This window comes from Nothoprocta perdicaria, unplaced genomic scaffold, assembly GCF_003342845.1.
Source record: "Nothoprocta perdicaria isolate Ctin4 unplaced genomic scaffold, notPer1 scaffold_36, whole genome shotgun sequence".
NCBI classification, from domain to species: domain Eukaryota; kingdom Metazoa; phylum Chordata; class Aves; order Tinamiformes; family Tinamidae; genus Nothoprocta; species Nothoprocta perdicaria.
In genome coordinates this window covers 1,617,438-1,633,335 of record NW_020455599.1, presented here as the reverse complement: position 1 = coordinate 1,633,335, position 15,898 = coordinate 1,617,438, and the positions used below count along the sequence as shown (strand labels likewise).

At 40.5% G+C, this 15,898-nt stretch overlaps 1 protein-coding gene across 1 annotated transcript in view; it reads right to left on the bottom strand.

Annotated features, from left to right (window-relative positions):
• Window positions 1-154: 154 nt before the first annotated feature.
• PLEKHG1 (pleckstrin homology and RhoGEF domain containing G1) overlaps window positions 155-15,898 on the bottom strand; it is a 122,737-nt gene continuing 106,993 nt past the window's right edge. The window contains exons 9-19 of the mRNA XM_026044410.1: window positions 15,588-15,770; window positions 15,405-15,500; window positions 15,210-15,296; window positions 12,947-12,980; window positions 11,740-11,835; window positions 10,562-10,600; window positions 10,017-10,039; window positions 8,958-9,176; window positions 7,614-7,730; window positions 5,077-6,754; window positions 155-3,041 (exon numbers count right to left, since the gene is read on the bottom strand). Of these exons, the coding sequence (XP_025900195.1) occupies window positions 1,945-3,041; window positions 5,077-6,754; window positions 7,614-7,730; window positions 8,958-9,176; window positions 10,017-10,039; window positions 10,562-10,600; window positions 11,740-11,835; window positions 12,947-12,980; window positions 15,210-15,296; window positions 15,405-15,500; window positions 15,588-15,770 (3,669 nt within the window). The 3' untranslated portion in view covers window positions 155-1,944. The remainder of the gene's footprint in view (window positions 3,042-5,076; window positions 6,755-7,613; window positions 7,731-8,957; window positions 9,177-10,016; window positions 10,040-10,561; window positions 10,601-11,739; window positions 11,836-12,946; window positions 12,981-15,209; window positions 15,297-15,404; window positions 15,501-15,587; window positions 15,771-15,898) is intronic.

The following is a 15,898-nucleotide window of genomic DNA, read 5'->3' as shown; positions in this document are numbered from 1 at the left end:
CTCCAGCGGCGCAAGATGAGAGTTCAACGGGATTCTCCAACCCAACCTCGGGCGCGCGCGGGCCAAGCACAGCCTCTATTCTTATTTACAATACTTTACAAGCGCTATTAAATAAATACGGGCTCCGCTAAATCTCGGTGTCTTCAATATGTACAGCATTATTTCCCCATTGTGTTTGACTAAAGGTGGGTCCTATTACAGTGGCTGGGCTGACTGTAACAAGTATTGGGGTCAGGCCGCACGGGCTAATGAGCACAGTGACAAGCCGACCTCCAAACAAAAATTCCTAGCCAACGCAAGGCAGCTGCAGTAGATAATGTAACTCATTCTAACAACTCCACGTCCTTAAGTCTTAATCTAAATAAGTGACTGTACATTAATAACTTCAGGTTTTCCTCATAATTGATGTTGCAAAGAGGTGGCAGTTCTGTGAGTGGCTAATCTTAGAGGAGTAATATGCATTACTACTAAAAACAGTACTTCACTTAAACTCCGTATTTAGGGGTATGTTTAACTCAGTACTGGCTTTATATGCCTCATTAGAAGGATTTAAGCACCAAAAAGCCAGTCACACAAGATGACCAAAGGCTAAGCAGTAGACATATTTAGGCTTTCCTTTAGGTACAATGTTTTCAAGTAACAAAACCCAAAGCTGTGCAACAAAGATGACAAAAGTAAGTAAATGCTTCATACTGCAAAGTCTGCTCTCCTTGTAAACGGGAGCGTTTCCTCCACATACCACTTGCAGAAGAATGGAATGTATTCTGATCTCTAGCTATTTTACTGTATATAGATAGGATAAGACTCAGCCCTGGCTGGTTTAGGAAACGCAGATTTTGCCTCTGTGCTGGGAAGGCTCCCTTCCTATGCGGGAGATACAAGCTGCCTTCCCAGACAGGCACTACATGCACTATCACTGAAACACCCTACCGGCCAAGCATGCAGCAGGATTAATGTTTCACCCAAGTATCTGGCCAAGTCCCACTCTCTCTCTCTCTCTCTCCCTGTATCTCTGTGTTACTGACTTTGAAACACAAGTCACAATTACTTGGCATATCCTTTCCTTTGTTTTATGCTGGCTTCTGAGTTACAGATACACAAGTTTTCTGCACGTCACAACCAGGAGGTGCAAAACCAGCACTTGGGTCTAGCCATTTTCACCAGCAGCAGAGCTCCCCTCCTACTCCCCTGAAACATCCTCTGGACCAGGACTGTATCAAGTTGACAAATTCACATAGAAAAAGCTGCCACAGCCTGTCCTCAGTCTGCTACACAATTATATAAACAAAAAGAGGCTTCAGATCTGGAGCTATCAGCCAGGCACCTTTCTCGAGCACTAGGCCTAGATTTCGTTTAAAATGCAAGAAGCCTAAAGTAATGTATCATATGCATTGGTCCCCTAGACTTGGAATCTGCCTACCAAAAGGCAATATGCAAAACACACATGTGCCTGCACACCCAGCATGTTGGTGTGATTACCAGAATCGTGCTTAGAGACCCACAGTCTTAGAAGCAGCCACTCAGTGAAACACTCTCCTATGTAACCAGAGTAATCACATGGGTATTTTGGGCACAGAGCTGATCAACAACTTTTCTAAGTCCAAATACAAAGGTTTCCACATGGTAACACAACTGAAGCATCAAATGCAATATTGCACCTAACAAGAAACCGAGCTGTGGAGAAGAACGGGAAGAGATGCTAAGGTTAAACATGACATAAAAGTCCACCTGCATTACAGCGACACCGGGCTGTGCATCACAACCCTCTCAACGTTCAGGATTCCAAAACCATAAAAAAGGGGAGATATTTCACATCTATTTACAATATTACTGCGATACAATGCCTGATCGTGTAATATTTTTGAAATATGTGATGCCAGCACTGACTGGACTAGTATCTACTTTGTCATGTTAAGGCAGTACAACCAGAAAATACTGAAAGCGTCAAGCAAAGCTACTGGAACTCAGACACTGAAACTTTTCCCTTAAGGACTGGACAATATTCTGCTGATTAGGAGAGGGCACTCTCCACAGGTAGTCATTCAGTTTATCTGAATCGCTGTATGCGCTCAGATAGGGCGTAAGTGCATGTTTGCTGTTCGCCGATTTCGCTGGAGTACAAGACACCGTTTTGCTACAGAGCGTTTCAGAAGGGGCAGTGTCTGTGTTACTTAATTTAGGATCCAATTTCCTTGTCTGGTTCTGGTAAGTCTCCAGGTCAGATCCCTCATCTTCAGATTTGATTTCAACGTAGTCGTCATCATCCCCTTCTTCTTCAGTGTCCTTGAAATTAGAAAAGTAGTTCTGAGTAGCCACCTGTGCAGTCAGAGGGGAGGTCCTGTTCACTCTCAGGACTTTTTGAGAATCCTGCAGAATCATATCTGAATAGTTCTCAGGGATCTGCTTTCTTGTGTCAGGCCCTGTGCATGCTGGAGCAGTATCTGAAGCTTCATGGCTATCAAATCGGAAGTTCCTATTCGAATGGAGCTTTTTCTTCTCCATTTCATTAGGATAAACGATTGATTCTCCAGATCTACTGACCACAATAGAGGATGATGACTGTGACCTGCTGTATGCCTGCGGTTTTACATTGCTCGCTCTTCTTCCGAGGGAGTTATAGACGTGATCTTGATGCAAATTTTCTTTATTAGGCTGGCTTATAATGGCACTCCACCTCTGCACAGGGGCATGCAAACGGCTAGAAATTTGAAGCGATGGCACCGAGCAAGCTGACGGCAACTGCCTTGAACTACTTTTGATATCAGATTCTGCGTGTGAGCTCTTGGCCATCAGGTCTTGGGATTCAGGCCACGGAGAAAAGTCAGCCAGCTCTCCATTACTGTAGGTAGAGTGCAAAAGCCAATCTTCTGCTCTTGAGCACTCACTGCCTAACTGAGAACGGGAAGCAGGTGCAGCCACGGGTGTGGAATACCTTGGGGCTGACGGCTCCTGAGGACTGCAGCACGTTTCCTTTTGGTTCTTTGGGCTTTCCCTAAAAACAATCTGGTCATACAGCTGCGAATATTCAGCAATTCTAGCACCTAGAAGAGAGAGATTTAGATTACGAAAGGCAAACAATCCACACAAATTGCATGAAAAACAAAACAAAAAGCCCAAGAAGCACAAAATATTAATATATCTTGCAATGGTGAACAATCCTGAATCACAAACTCAGGAAGTAACATGACAACAGCAATACCATCAAGTGAAAAAAAAAGCGAATAAAAAGTTAATACAAAATATATAAAGGTGTTTGGGTCTTTTTCTTTTGTTTTACCATTTTAGAAATGGTGAAACAAAACATTTCAGAAACACTCTTGTATTAGCTTTTCATTTAAGAGACAAGTATTTCAGACATCTAAACGTAAATTATTATTAATTAATTAAAATTACCTATTATTGCCTAAATAGGTAATAGTCAATAAACACATGATACAGGCACAATTATTTTGCCCTGGGAAAAGAGACCAGATGATCTCCTGAGGCCCTTCCAACACTGTGTTTGTAGGTCTGCTCATCGCATCCACTAGTTTTGCTTGATCAAACCACCCCTAGCATACTTGTGATTGCAGCCTATTTGCTGTCTTTCCTCCTGGTCATGCTGAGATAAAAATCCTTTTGGCTTCCCTCAGAAAAGCATGCGGGGTGGGGGGTATGTGGAAAAAAAAGAATGAAGGAAGGTAACTTTTATCTATCTCAAACTGCTGTCTTTATGCTGGAAAAAGGCAGGAAGTGCTAATGACCTACTTGGTCTCTCTTCCCTTTCCTTTTCCCTCCTTGCCCCCAGGAGTTTGGACAGCCTCAAAGTCAACAACCAGGAGACATGCACACACTACTGGGTTTTTTATTCCCATACTTGACTTCCCTAAGCAGGGAAACTGCTCTCAGAGCGCCTACTCTCAAAAAAGGGAGGGAAGGCGAGAAGAAAGAGGCAATAACAAAAGAGAGGAAAAGGAATAGAAGCATTAGGACCAGTAATAGAACCGAGAGAGAAAGAAGGAAGTGGACATCCTGCGGAAACACTGGAATCAGGACACAGGACTAGGCCTCTGAAAGATGCCAGAGGGAGCAGGTTCACAGCTGCCTTGAGGTCATACCAATTCAAGGAAATGCGCCCCTTGGCTTTTACAGAAATGATAAAGAAGCCAAAAATAATTTTCTGTGAAAACCGGCTAGCCAGGAAACAGTCCTAAAGTTTTTAGGGGCCTTTAAAACCTGGTTAAGTATCTGCATTATGAGAAACATTCAAATGCTAAATTTTGGAATTTCTCCCTGCTTAATTCATGAGAAGTTTTGTTACTAAGATGCGATGGTTGGTGCTTTAACTTATTTAATGCAACATACGTGACTGCAACGAAGTATTGCAGGTTACACAGCAGAACACGCTGTAACAGTTCTGATAAGGGACTGTTTGTTTCACATCAAAGTCGAAGAGAACATTCTGAAAATGGCCTGGTTAATAAGATAGTTACAGACTTTTGAAAGCATAAATCTCACAAGAAGGCAAGCAGCACATGCTAGTTTGTGCAGTCTGGTGGCTCTGTGTCTGTTATGTGTTTCAGCTGACTAGGACCAAAGTCTTAAATTTCTATCACTTTGCACTCTCACTTAAGAGAGTATAAAAAGCAAGCTCCTTCTAGATGATCCTATGTCTCACAGTGTGATAACTTACAAGTGTGATGTGGATAGTATCTGAGCAAATCTATGCTACTAGTTAGCAGCTAAGCCTAACTAAAAATGCGCCTTTTCAGTCAAATTCTGAATATCACACTATATGAGAAAACAGAGGCTTTTATAGGAAGAGGACAATGGTGCTTCAGACATTATTTCTATTTCCAAACTAAGCTGAATCAATCCTTCCTGACACTGTCCCACTCTTTCTTCTGAATCCTATCAACTAATGGCAGGAATTTATTGAGATGTAAATAATGGTCACAGAAAACTCACCTCAGGAATAACAAAGAAAACAAATTATTGATATTCAACTACTAGAACAAAGAGCAGAAAATTTATAATTCCTTAATTCAGGAGTTGTTAAAGAAAACTGTATAAGAACAATGTATGTCTTTAACATACCTATAGCTGGACCACCTTGTTTCTTTTCTTCCAGTATGGCAGCAAGATCCTTGTGCTTAAGTTTCTGTTGCCGGTTAGCTGGCTGGTCCTGCTCTGGACTTTTAACTTTCAAAAGCTGGTTAGCCTTCTTAATCTTCTGACTGTATTGCCTTGCCATCAGGAAAACTCTGTTCTTTGTTTTATCCACGATATCCGAGTCGTTTTCCATGCCCTCTGTATGTGCGTTGGAAAGAACACTATTGGCAGATTCATACGGGCTGTCTACAAAAGGCCTCTCACTGGAGAAGGAAGATCTGTTCAGACTCATAAAAGTGCTGTCCTTGCACAGAGTAGTGTCTTCAAGCCTGAGATTAGCCTCACTTATGGTGGCAGCCCTGGGCTTCAAAGTTTTAGGGAAAATAGGAGTTTCTGGCAGCGAGAGAGTAGACAGTGAGTATTCTACATCTTTACTCAGCTCAGGTGTGCTGCCAGCATGCAACCTTTCTTGAATATCATCTTTACAAACAGGAAAGGCTGCAAGGTGACGGTCCCTTGTCTTCTCTTCATTCTTTTTGATGTAGTTCTCCAGGTCGTTCCAGATTTCATCTACTTCCTCTGAGAGTTTGTCCGCTGCAGACTTATGGGAGAGCGAATCAGAGTTGGAGGAGCTGTCCACTAAGCTCAGATAGTCATTGTCAAGAGGAACGTGATGGTAAGGACTTTCATCTTCACTGAACTGGAGGCTCTCTTCAGAAACAAACTGCCGTAAATTGTCACAACACGCAAAGTCTGTTTCCAGGCCCAGAAAACTCCTCCTTTTAGAGCACTTTAGAGGTTTACATTTAAAATTCAATAGAGGAGTTTCGGGAAGCACTATGGTGTCATAGATATTATCTTCAACAATCCTGAGCTCATCCAAACTTGAAGCAGGCACTTCTCTACTAAGTAAGACTTCATCTCTACTAGCATGACTGGAGACCCTGTTTTGACTTGCAGTCCTCTTTTTGGAGGGCGAATCTGAGCTGCGCTTGCTTTCAGCCTCATAGAGAGAGTCTCGAGCAGATCTCTGAGGCCCATGGTCCGTTCCCTCCCTTCTGGTCAGGCCCATCAGCTTCAAGTCTTCATAGCTTATATTGTCATAAACATGTTCAATATCATCAAGGGTCAGCTCTTCTGAAGATTCGGGATAAGCATTTATACTGCTCATCTCTGTTCTGTTCAATTCCCTTCGAGAACTGCGCTGGCCAACGTCACCGATTTTATACCTTATTGCACTGCTTGGACACGTGTTGCTTTCACCAGCGCTACTGGCCCGTCTGACGACCTTATGACGGTTGGAGCTGGAAGCCTCGTTTTGATGCCCTACCCCCAAATGCCAGCTGCACGGTCGACCAGAAAGAGCCCTCCTTTCTCCACCAACTGAACTGGAGTTGGATGTGGATGCCGATGGTACAAACATCTGGTAATCGTCTTCGTCGTCTTCATTCTCATAAGGTGGTCGCCTGCTGGGAAACAATGCCTGCCTGATCTGATGATCAGTCCAGATGTTTCTGACAGAGGTGGTACCCCCCAAAATATTCATGATTAATGAGTTGCTCTGGGGGGTGCTAACTTGTCTAGGCAACTGTCTAGCTGAGCAGGAATAGGGAAGATCACTATTCAGCTGTGTCGATTCTTCATCTGAAGGATCTTTGGAGCTCTGCAGAGATTTGAAAGATACAGGTACTGTTAGCCTATTCTCTGCAATAACGTAAGGATTCGCACCATCCACAGAAATGCCATAATAACTTAGTGTTCTGCAACACTGAGCCTGGCAGAGATGGGTGGGGTGGGAAGGCTCCTCGTTGGCAAGCCAAGGAACCAAAGTGGTAGTGCCAGACTCCCGTGCCTCCCAGCCCTTACCATTGCTCAGAGTTGACACTTAACTTTTAATAACACGTTACTTCAAAAGATGCTAGCTCATGCTAAAGCATGAATAACTAAGAGCAAATTCATTTGGTGGGGCTAAGACCTTTTATGCTAACTCTGCTGTTTCACAGTTCATTTAAGCTAATCTGACTCCAGGCTCCTGCCAAAAATTTTTGTTCTACTCTCTTTCCCTCTGCCTACAATCCAAGCAGAAACGTGTGTTGCACCCTCTAGTACATGTCATTGAAAATCTGATTTTATTTTTGGAGTAAGTTTTATCTGGTTCAGCCAGCAGATCTAACACACAGCGAGGCTGCATGCCTAGTAAGGGTAACATGAAAGATATTGTAGATGTACATGGCCAGAAGTTGAGAAAGAGGAGAGCTCTATCTTTTGGCATAGCCTAATTTTGTTGTTGTTGTTTTGTGGGTTTTTTGGGTTTTTTTTTTTTTTTTGAGGGGTGTGTGCGTCTTCCTCTGCCCTCAAGAGAATATTCTTTGAAGTGTATATAGAACCAAAAACCTCAACTACACATGTATTAATTATGACAGAAATACAAGTTGCCTTATCTTCTGCCCAGTAAATAAACTACTTTGACATATCTTTGATGAACAGCAAAATGGAAGGAGAGAAAAAGAAAAAAAAAGTACCTGCACTTCACATTTGTTGAGATTAACACTTCTCCGTTTCTCAACATTTTCTGCAGCTTGACTATTAAGTCTTTTCCGTCCTCCTTTTGCTTTCTGTAATGAATTTTGTTGGACTCCCTGTGATTTAAAAGAACAGCACAAGGGAAGGATATTAAAAACTATAGTTCTTTGTAAAGCTTTGTTCAAAAGAATTATTAGCTGCTAGAAGAGCAGAGCCAAGTCAGGTATACACACAAAGAATGAAATAGCAGTGAACAGTACTACAACAATGATTTAGAGCATCTGAAAGCTTATTTACAACAGCAAGTTTAAACCAAGTCAATCCACAAGCTTATCAAAAAGGGGAGAAAGCAAAATCTGTGTGCAAGGACTTATACATAGTTACTGCACACAAGTGCAATGTGTATACATAGTCATTGCCCAAAATCAAAAGGCGGCAATCACAGAAAAATTCATATTTTAAAGATTTTTTTGTTTGGTTTTGATGAGAGAAGGGGATGGATTCACCATCACTTGGAGTCTTGAAAATCAGGAAGAGGTCTAAATCAGAAGACATGATGCCATCTAGCTTCCCAGAAAAACACAAAACCACAACGTCACATTGGGCAGCGTGGGATATGACTCAGAAGAGGGCATGCGTGAGAAGAACAGGGCTAGATGGCTCCTAATGTAAGAATGCATCACTGGCACACGTACAGTAAAACGCTAAGCTACTCTTGCAGAGCTTTGGACTGATGTTCTTTTGATTGCTTCATGCCAGGAAGAGGGTAGATTTTAAGACAATGGACTGATAAAAGATACTGACAAAAGATATTTCTTCAACTGATAAACAATATTACTTCACTGATAAAAGATATAAAATATATTACTTCAAAGATTTACAATTCAAATAACATAATTTCCAAGAGGAAGGGTGAAGGGTGCTTCAAGAAGAAATTCACTAAGAGGTTTTGGGTATTTTGCAAAGCAGACAGACTAGAGAAGGATGTCCAAACCCTGTATTCAGATGTTCCCACCACCATCTTAAAACAGCCGAGTGCTTATCTACTGTGTTGGGCATGCTGAATTTTTATCTACTGTGTTGGGCATATACTAAACCCAACAAACTGAAGATCTAGATTCTTTAATACACACACATTTCGAAACAGAAACTTTAGTATTTCAGAAGTAGCATATATGTGAGTAAGCATCATGTAGCGTGCGGAAAAATACCATGTGTTCAATGAGTGTGCCATAGTAAATTATGAAGATTCTATTCTTTTTATCTCCTTCCAATGTTACAAATAAGATTAAACCTTCTTGCATCCCTGGGAGGATGGAAGGTTTAGATATTTACTTATTTACCTGTTCAGACTCTTCTTCATCATCAGCATCAATCTGCTCTGCAGCAGAAATGTGGAGATTTTCATCTTGATCACTGATGTAGGATGGCTCAGTGGACTCTTGAAACTGGCTCTCTAGTCCACTGGGTTCCAGTAAGCCCTTCTTTCTTGAACTTGGCAGGGCTTCATTTGATCCCAGTTTGGCAGCTTGAGATAAGAGGGCTCCTTCGACGCTGATCCGCTTGAAACAACATTGATTAAAGGTTATCCCCACCCTACCATTGTACAGGTCCGTATCAACCTTGAAGTCAAAGCTACCAAATTACCAAAGCACAGTTTGAGCTACACTGTTTGTTGCACTAAATAAAATGTATCTGGAAAGAATTAAAACAAGTGTTTTTCCGTGAAACTTAAAAAGTTGGAAAAAGGAGAAGGTGAGGAACCTACAGGCTTCAGTCTTACAGCATCCTACAAGTCTGAGGTAGCGTACCCTGTTCATATATTCTTCCTGTCTTAGGCTCTATCCTAAGTTTAAGACCCCAAATCCAACATGAATCTTCTGAACTGCACTGGAACTTCACTAAATATTTGTACAGAAAAGACAGAAGTTAAAAGTGTTGAACTTAGTCTGCTAAGCTGCATTGGCTCTGCCTGGTTTCTTTTATTTAACATATTTTATGTAAAAACATATAAATATTATACAAAATATGTACATAGATACATTTAGCTAGATGGATCAGAATAAGCTGAAACTCTTATATTCTCATTTAAGAAATAAAAGCTATCCTTCAAAGAATAAAAGCTATCTTTACATAAAAATACAGCTACTATCACAGAAATTCCAAGAACCCTATAATACTAGGGATTAATTGTGCTGTATAATGAAGTACAGGAATAAATGGATTAGTCAATTTATCCTTTCTAGATACTGCTGAAAGCTGTATCTATATTGCTTTCATTTCAATAATCTTATTGAAAGTTTTAAATAACACTTATGTTTTTGTTTTCCTCTCTTAAAAAAACAATAAAGACATGAGCCATTTGAATGTGCTATAAAATACAAACTGTAAAAAAGGCTTACCTTCTGCATATCTGGGTTTATATCTGAAAGCACAAATATATCATAATGAGTATTCTAATTGGCGTGAGCTGATGTCACTGTTCCAATGTTACATTAATAACTCAACTGTGCACTCCCCAAAAGGGATTAAATGTAAATCGCAATAATCATTTGTGGGTCTCTGATAAAAACAGACAGCCCTGGCTTGGAGAGTTCCCCCTGACTACTGATTTTGCAATAACTATGTAGTATGGGTAGCTACCTATCATAACTAAAACATTTTGTGTTCAGTTACCAGGTGCTAGGATGTTTACAAGATCAGAAGCCAATTGTGGAAATGCAAATATTAGGATTTAAACACTAATTTTGTTTTCTTTTTTTCATCCCACCAAATATGTATTTGGGGTTACATTCTGAAAGTAGGATATTTCACTTACATAAGTCAATATAGGTCCACTAAATATGATTGAATTATATAAAAGTCACTGGAGATGATGACCCATGCTTACTTCTATTGCAAAATATATAAGCACTTGGACAACAAAAAAGCAGGAAAAATAACTCACCATTTGACTTCAAAACTTTATGGCCTCTAGATGAGGGTTCTGAAACACACAACAGTGTTTAAACATTACAGCTTCCCAAAGACAATAACATCTTGACCAGCTTTTAATAACATATATACCAAAATTTAAGCTCTGAGCCCATGAAAGACAATAGGATTTACACTTCTTAATCAACTAGTTTCCTCAGTACCTCAGAAAAAGGCTTAATCTGTTAATATGTCAAACATACAACTCTTCCCAAGTGCCTATGTGAACACATACACATTCCCTATATACAACCATGTAGGTAAATTTTAATCTCATCTAAGATTCTCTCAAAGACTCAGTCCTCATCTAAGTCACTGGTTTAATTTGTCAGAGATTTCCTAGATTCAGATTAGGAGTGTATGAGATACCGTCAGCTTAGCATAATCTTAAGAGCTTAAGTAGCTCAATGCTACAGAGGAGGCCATTTAGTCAGGATTTTGTGACATTCTTTTTATAGGCAAAATGCAGCTAATAGATTTTTTTTTTCTTAGAAACATAGGGAAGATGCCCGATTAACAAACAGCCATAACTACAGTTATTTCTCTCCTGAAGCCATTACAAATGTTTGTGTAGTTGGAGGGACTGTGTTGCAGTCACTTTTTTCCCTTTTCAAGTACTTTACATGTATTATTTATGTAGAATAATTTAAGGTTCATGAGAGCACAGATGTAGTGGCTTATTATAAAGCAGAGTTTGTCCGTGAAAAGCAATTACAATTAGGTTTTAATCAGGCATCTTCTCTAGCTAGACAAAAAAAGTCAGCATTACCACCTATCAAATCTCTTTTCCTTACGGCAGACACTACAATAAACAGAGATAGTAAACATGTTTCACAACAATTAGAATGGAAGCACTTCTGAGATAGTACTTCCTTGGGAAAAACAACTGGGATTTAAATAAACTGGCTTGCTTTGCACTCTTTAGCCATCAGAAAATACCAACTTTCTATATAACTTCCACTAGAAGTATACACCCAAGGAATGAAATTCAAACACTACATAAAATCAGACAAATAACAAGATCTACTATCGGTATCAGGCTCCACAAAATGTGAGCAGAGAGCAGGGTAAGGACCAATTCCACGTACCCAAGCCTTAAACCAATCTGCTCCTTTTTTCTCTTGTCCTATTGATCGAAAAGAGTTTACACACCTGATTTCCTTCTCACTCGGTGTGGAGTAGTGCCTTCCTTAGGATGGTAGGATGATTTCGCTTCTCCCTCGGGGCTATAGTGGAAGCCTGGATGATCTGCGAGACAAGCAGAGGCATGGGTGTAAAGCAGGCTGTTCTTTCACACATCTCAGCAGGGTTTTGGAGGCTGTGCCACCTTCCCGTTACGACTCATACCAAGGCACTTCACCAGAGCACAGTGCAGAGTAAGCGAGTAAAGTGAGCAGCGTTGATGTAGGGTGTTACCACTTGGCTATGAAAAGCATTTACACATTTAGTTATGCCTTGCTTAGGATTGCTAACCCAGCAACATTTATTCCCAATCATGTTAATTGTTAGCCAGTTTTCTTAGCAGAGTCTTCCCAACCCTTTCCCTGGGACGGTAACTACCTAAATTAACAACGGTCTTGCTTTACTCTGAGCCTTCTTCAGCATTCACATTTTAAAGTGGTTCTCATTTCCCTGCGCTGCCAGGGATTGTTGGCAACAGGAAGCATGGAAGCACCAAGAAAGTCAGCAAACCACAGACTAAACAGAAGGGATGAGTCTTGCAGGAAGGACTAGATTCAGATGCGAGACAGCACCGTCACAGAGGCCTTCCAATCCTGGCACTGGGACACACATACTCATCAGGCTTATGGCGAGCACAAGCCTGCTGGGGCTCAGCATGGATTTTCTTGGGGCTATTCCTTAGGTGCAGTTCCTTTCTGCTGTAGCCCTGAGCTCAGTTCCTACACCTAATTAGTGATAGAGGCAGCTGAAGGTTCCAGCTTAAGGAAGCTGTAAAAATGCTCAATGCTTTGAACTGCATTTTTTATTCCCAGTCCTTCAGTGGGTCCTGCAGAGAAGGAGCTTTTGCTGCAGAGGTTGGGAAGATCATCTGTTTAGTCAGCATGGAATAAGCAACCAAAATGGCCAGTGTTTACAAACGGCCTAAGCTGCCTCTTCCTTGCTGACCGTGAGACACATCCTGTTGGTTGCAGATCAGTCAGCCCAGTGCTTAGCATCCCACAGGATCTGCATGCAATTACTTTTTTTTTTTTTTCCTGGCAACTTCATAATTCAAAAAACATAAGCATGGCCTTCTTGCATCTTAGAGGAAAACAACAGCCATATGTGAAGTATGTGAAGTGTTAATGATATATATATATATATATTTTTTAAATGAGAATAGGGAAAAAACACTTACGTATGGCATCCATCTCTAAAATTGCCTGTTTGGCCTGAAACAAAAAGAAAAAGTATGAAGAGCTTAAGCTACACCTAGAAGAGCAAATTATGTTGCACATTATAGAGAGCAGGTAGTTTAAAAATATAGACAAAACAAACTTTTACTTTTGAATAAACGCTGTTAGTGTCTTTTTTTTGTCTCTTTCTGCACAGCACATACATACACGTATGGACAAGAATCTTACACGTTAAGAGTCTACGAGAGTTACCTCCAAGGACATCATCTCTTGCTCGCTGCCCGTGATGCACCTGACAGCTCTACCTTGCTTACCCACTACCACTCTGGCAAGGGGAGGAACACACAGCGTGGGCACCCGTAGGGCTGAGAAACGTTTAGGGGATGGAGTGATAGAGATTGCCGAGTGAGAAACTGAGGAGCTGTGCTGAGATGCTGCTGCACGCTCTGCTTCTCCTCTACAAGGACATTAACCTCCAGAGAACATACAATCAGGCCCAGAATTTAGAGCCATCTGTAGGCCTCTCCATATTCAGCTGGGATTTGCACCAAATGGGCCTACTTTGAGGATCACAAATATTCTTCAGAAAGTAGTTTGATTCATGGAACATTTCCTGAAAAATCGCATAGCTTAACTCCTTTATTGCTTTTCAATTCTAAAATAGTTTACTGGACAGTTAGAACTCTCCAAATTATTTCTTAAAGTGTTATTTTAGTGCAGAAAAATATCATAGGGTAGCAAGGGTTCCTTTAAGAGCTTTCTTGAGGAAGAATTATTAAGAAGAAAATTGTTTGCATATGATTTATGCAGCCATAATGATTTTTCAGGTTAACACATTTATTAAGACTTTCCACTTATTTTTCCTTGTCAGACATATCAGCCAGTAAGAAAGAAAATGAAGTAAAATGAAATAGCTTAGAGAACCTGCTTGCCTTTCTGTAAGTGCAGTTCAATTGTTTTCCACTGGGTGGAATGTGTGGACTACCATTAAATCCCTAAACGCTGGGCAGAAGGAAGCAGCAAGTCTAGTCTGTCAAAATACGTGTGCACAATTTTAATGCTTTGATTAAGCTTTTCTGTTCTTAAATCAGATGATTTATTTTTTCCATAAACAACATTATGACATATTTGGGTCATACTCTATGTAAGTATGAAAAACTCTGTAAGAAGAGTATTTTTTCATAAAAATTGAATTCATCATGTATGGATGCTACATATATTTTGTGCTGCTAAGAAAATCTGATGACACAAGATCACAAGAAAGAATTACTAATAGCTGCTGCAAGCACTTATTCATTTATTTCTTCCATAACCATTGTTCAACTGTTGGAAATACTATACTTAATATTCCATTATCCATGTCAATGACAGCTACTTTAGCTATTACAACATTAAAAAAAAAACTAAGAACAAAGTCAGAAAAAAAATCCTGTTTCCACATTAAAAAAAAAAAGAAAAGTGTTAGCACAAAGTCAGAAAAAAAAATCCTGTTTCCACATGGAACAGTGGCAGCTGTGTCAGGGGTATAGGGTACTGCAAGTGACTCCTCATACCAGAGGAGTCAGAGCAGAGGCTCGGTGAATTCCGCTTGGAAACATCACCTAGAGGCCCGAGATAGGATTTCTTTCTTCTTTTTTTTTTTTTTTTTTTCCTGTTGTTCTTCTAAAAAATATGCTAGACATAACAGCTATGATTATGATAGTAGCAGGTAACTGAGCTCCTGGCAGATATCTGAGAATTGTTATGAAATTCACAACTGTGGCTTATTTTCTATGCTTGCTTGCTATCTCACAGAAAGGACTCCCAGCGAAGTACCTAAGGTTCAGCATGGACAGGCACTTCTCAAGCGAAGCATGGGGTGCCAAAGGCTTCACTGCTATGGATCCAAGCTGGATTAAAACCAGGCTAGCAACATTTACACGTGCTGCAATTGCTTCATCTCAGTGGTGCGCTGGCAGACAGTTACAAGACAAGGTTGGGTTTTATACTAAAGCTTTATGGAGACGCATCTCAGATTCTTATTTCAGGGGACAAATGCTAATGGACAAGGATGCTGATAACACAGGTAAATTCTTTTCCCATACCAACTTCTAGTACTAGGAGCTTTTGATGGAACTTCACCATCAATTCTAAAGAATTTTGAAGACATAAGAAATAATCTATTATCAAGCACTAAAGAGATCCCCTGAAATCTTGCATCCCATAATAGCATCTGGATTTATATACCCATTCAAGCATTCAAGTTTTTTGTTTGTTTGTTTTTACCTTTGCAGGAATTTTAGCAGGATGGTTTTCTAGAATTAATCTCTTCAAGTGAAGAATCCAAAGGCGTTTCTCTTGTTGTGACTTTGCCTGTTAAAAAAAATGCAGCAACATGAGGAAACATATTCCTACAACATCTTGGGTCAGGAATAAAAAAGGGCCACCAGGTTATCCAGAGGGCAGGGAAGTCTATCCTACCTGGACAGTATGCTGCATCTTGGGATTTTTGTAGTGGAAGACACTGAAGCTAAGTGGTTCCTTTGGTATCACTTCAACAAGCATAAGATTCCCACACTGTAATGGAGGCAAAAAAACACAAGTCATGGAAGGGTTTCAAGGAGATCTGGAGACAGCCTAATTACAACTTGCTTTCTGACGTACCAGTATGTGAGCTTTGTATGTAAACATTTCCTCTCTCTTCTTTGTAATAAGCAGCAGCTTGTCAAAGAGGAACAACGTGCGCTCATTTTTGGCTCGCTGAATGCGGAACGTTCCTTCCAGCACCAGCTCCCCGTAGCTCGTGAGGTCTGGCCCTTTCCAGTTCGTGAGTAAACTCTGTATCTCCTGCAACAGATTGAAGAACAACTCAAGTTTGTTCCAGACATCATCTTCATGTAAATGAATTTTCAAAAAAAAAAAAACCAGCCTGCTGCAGTCATTCCAAGTCTCCCACATAATGGTCACCATTGGTC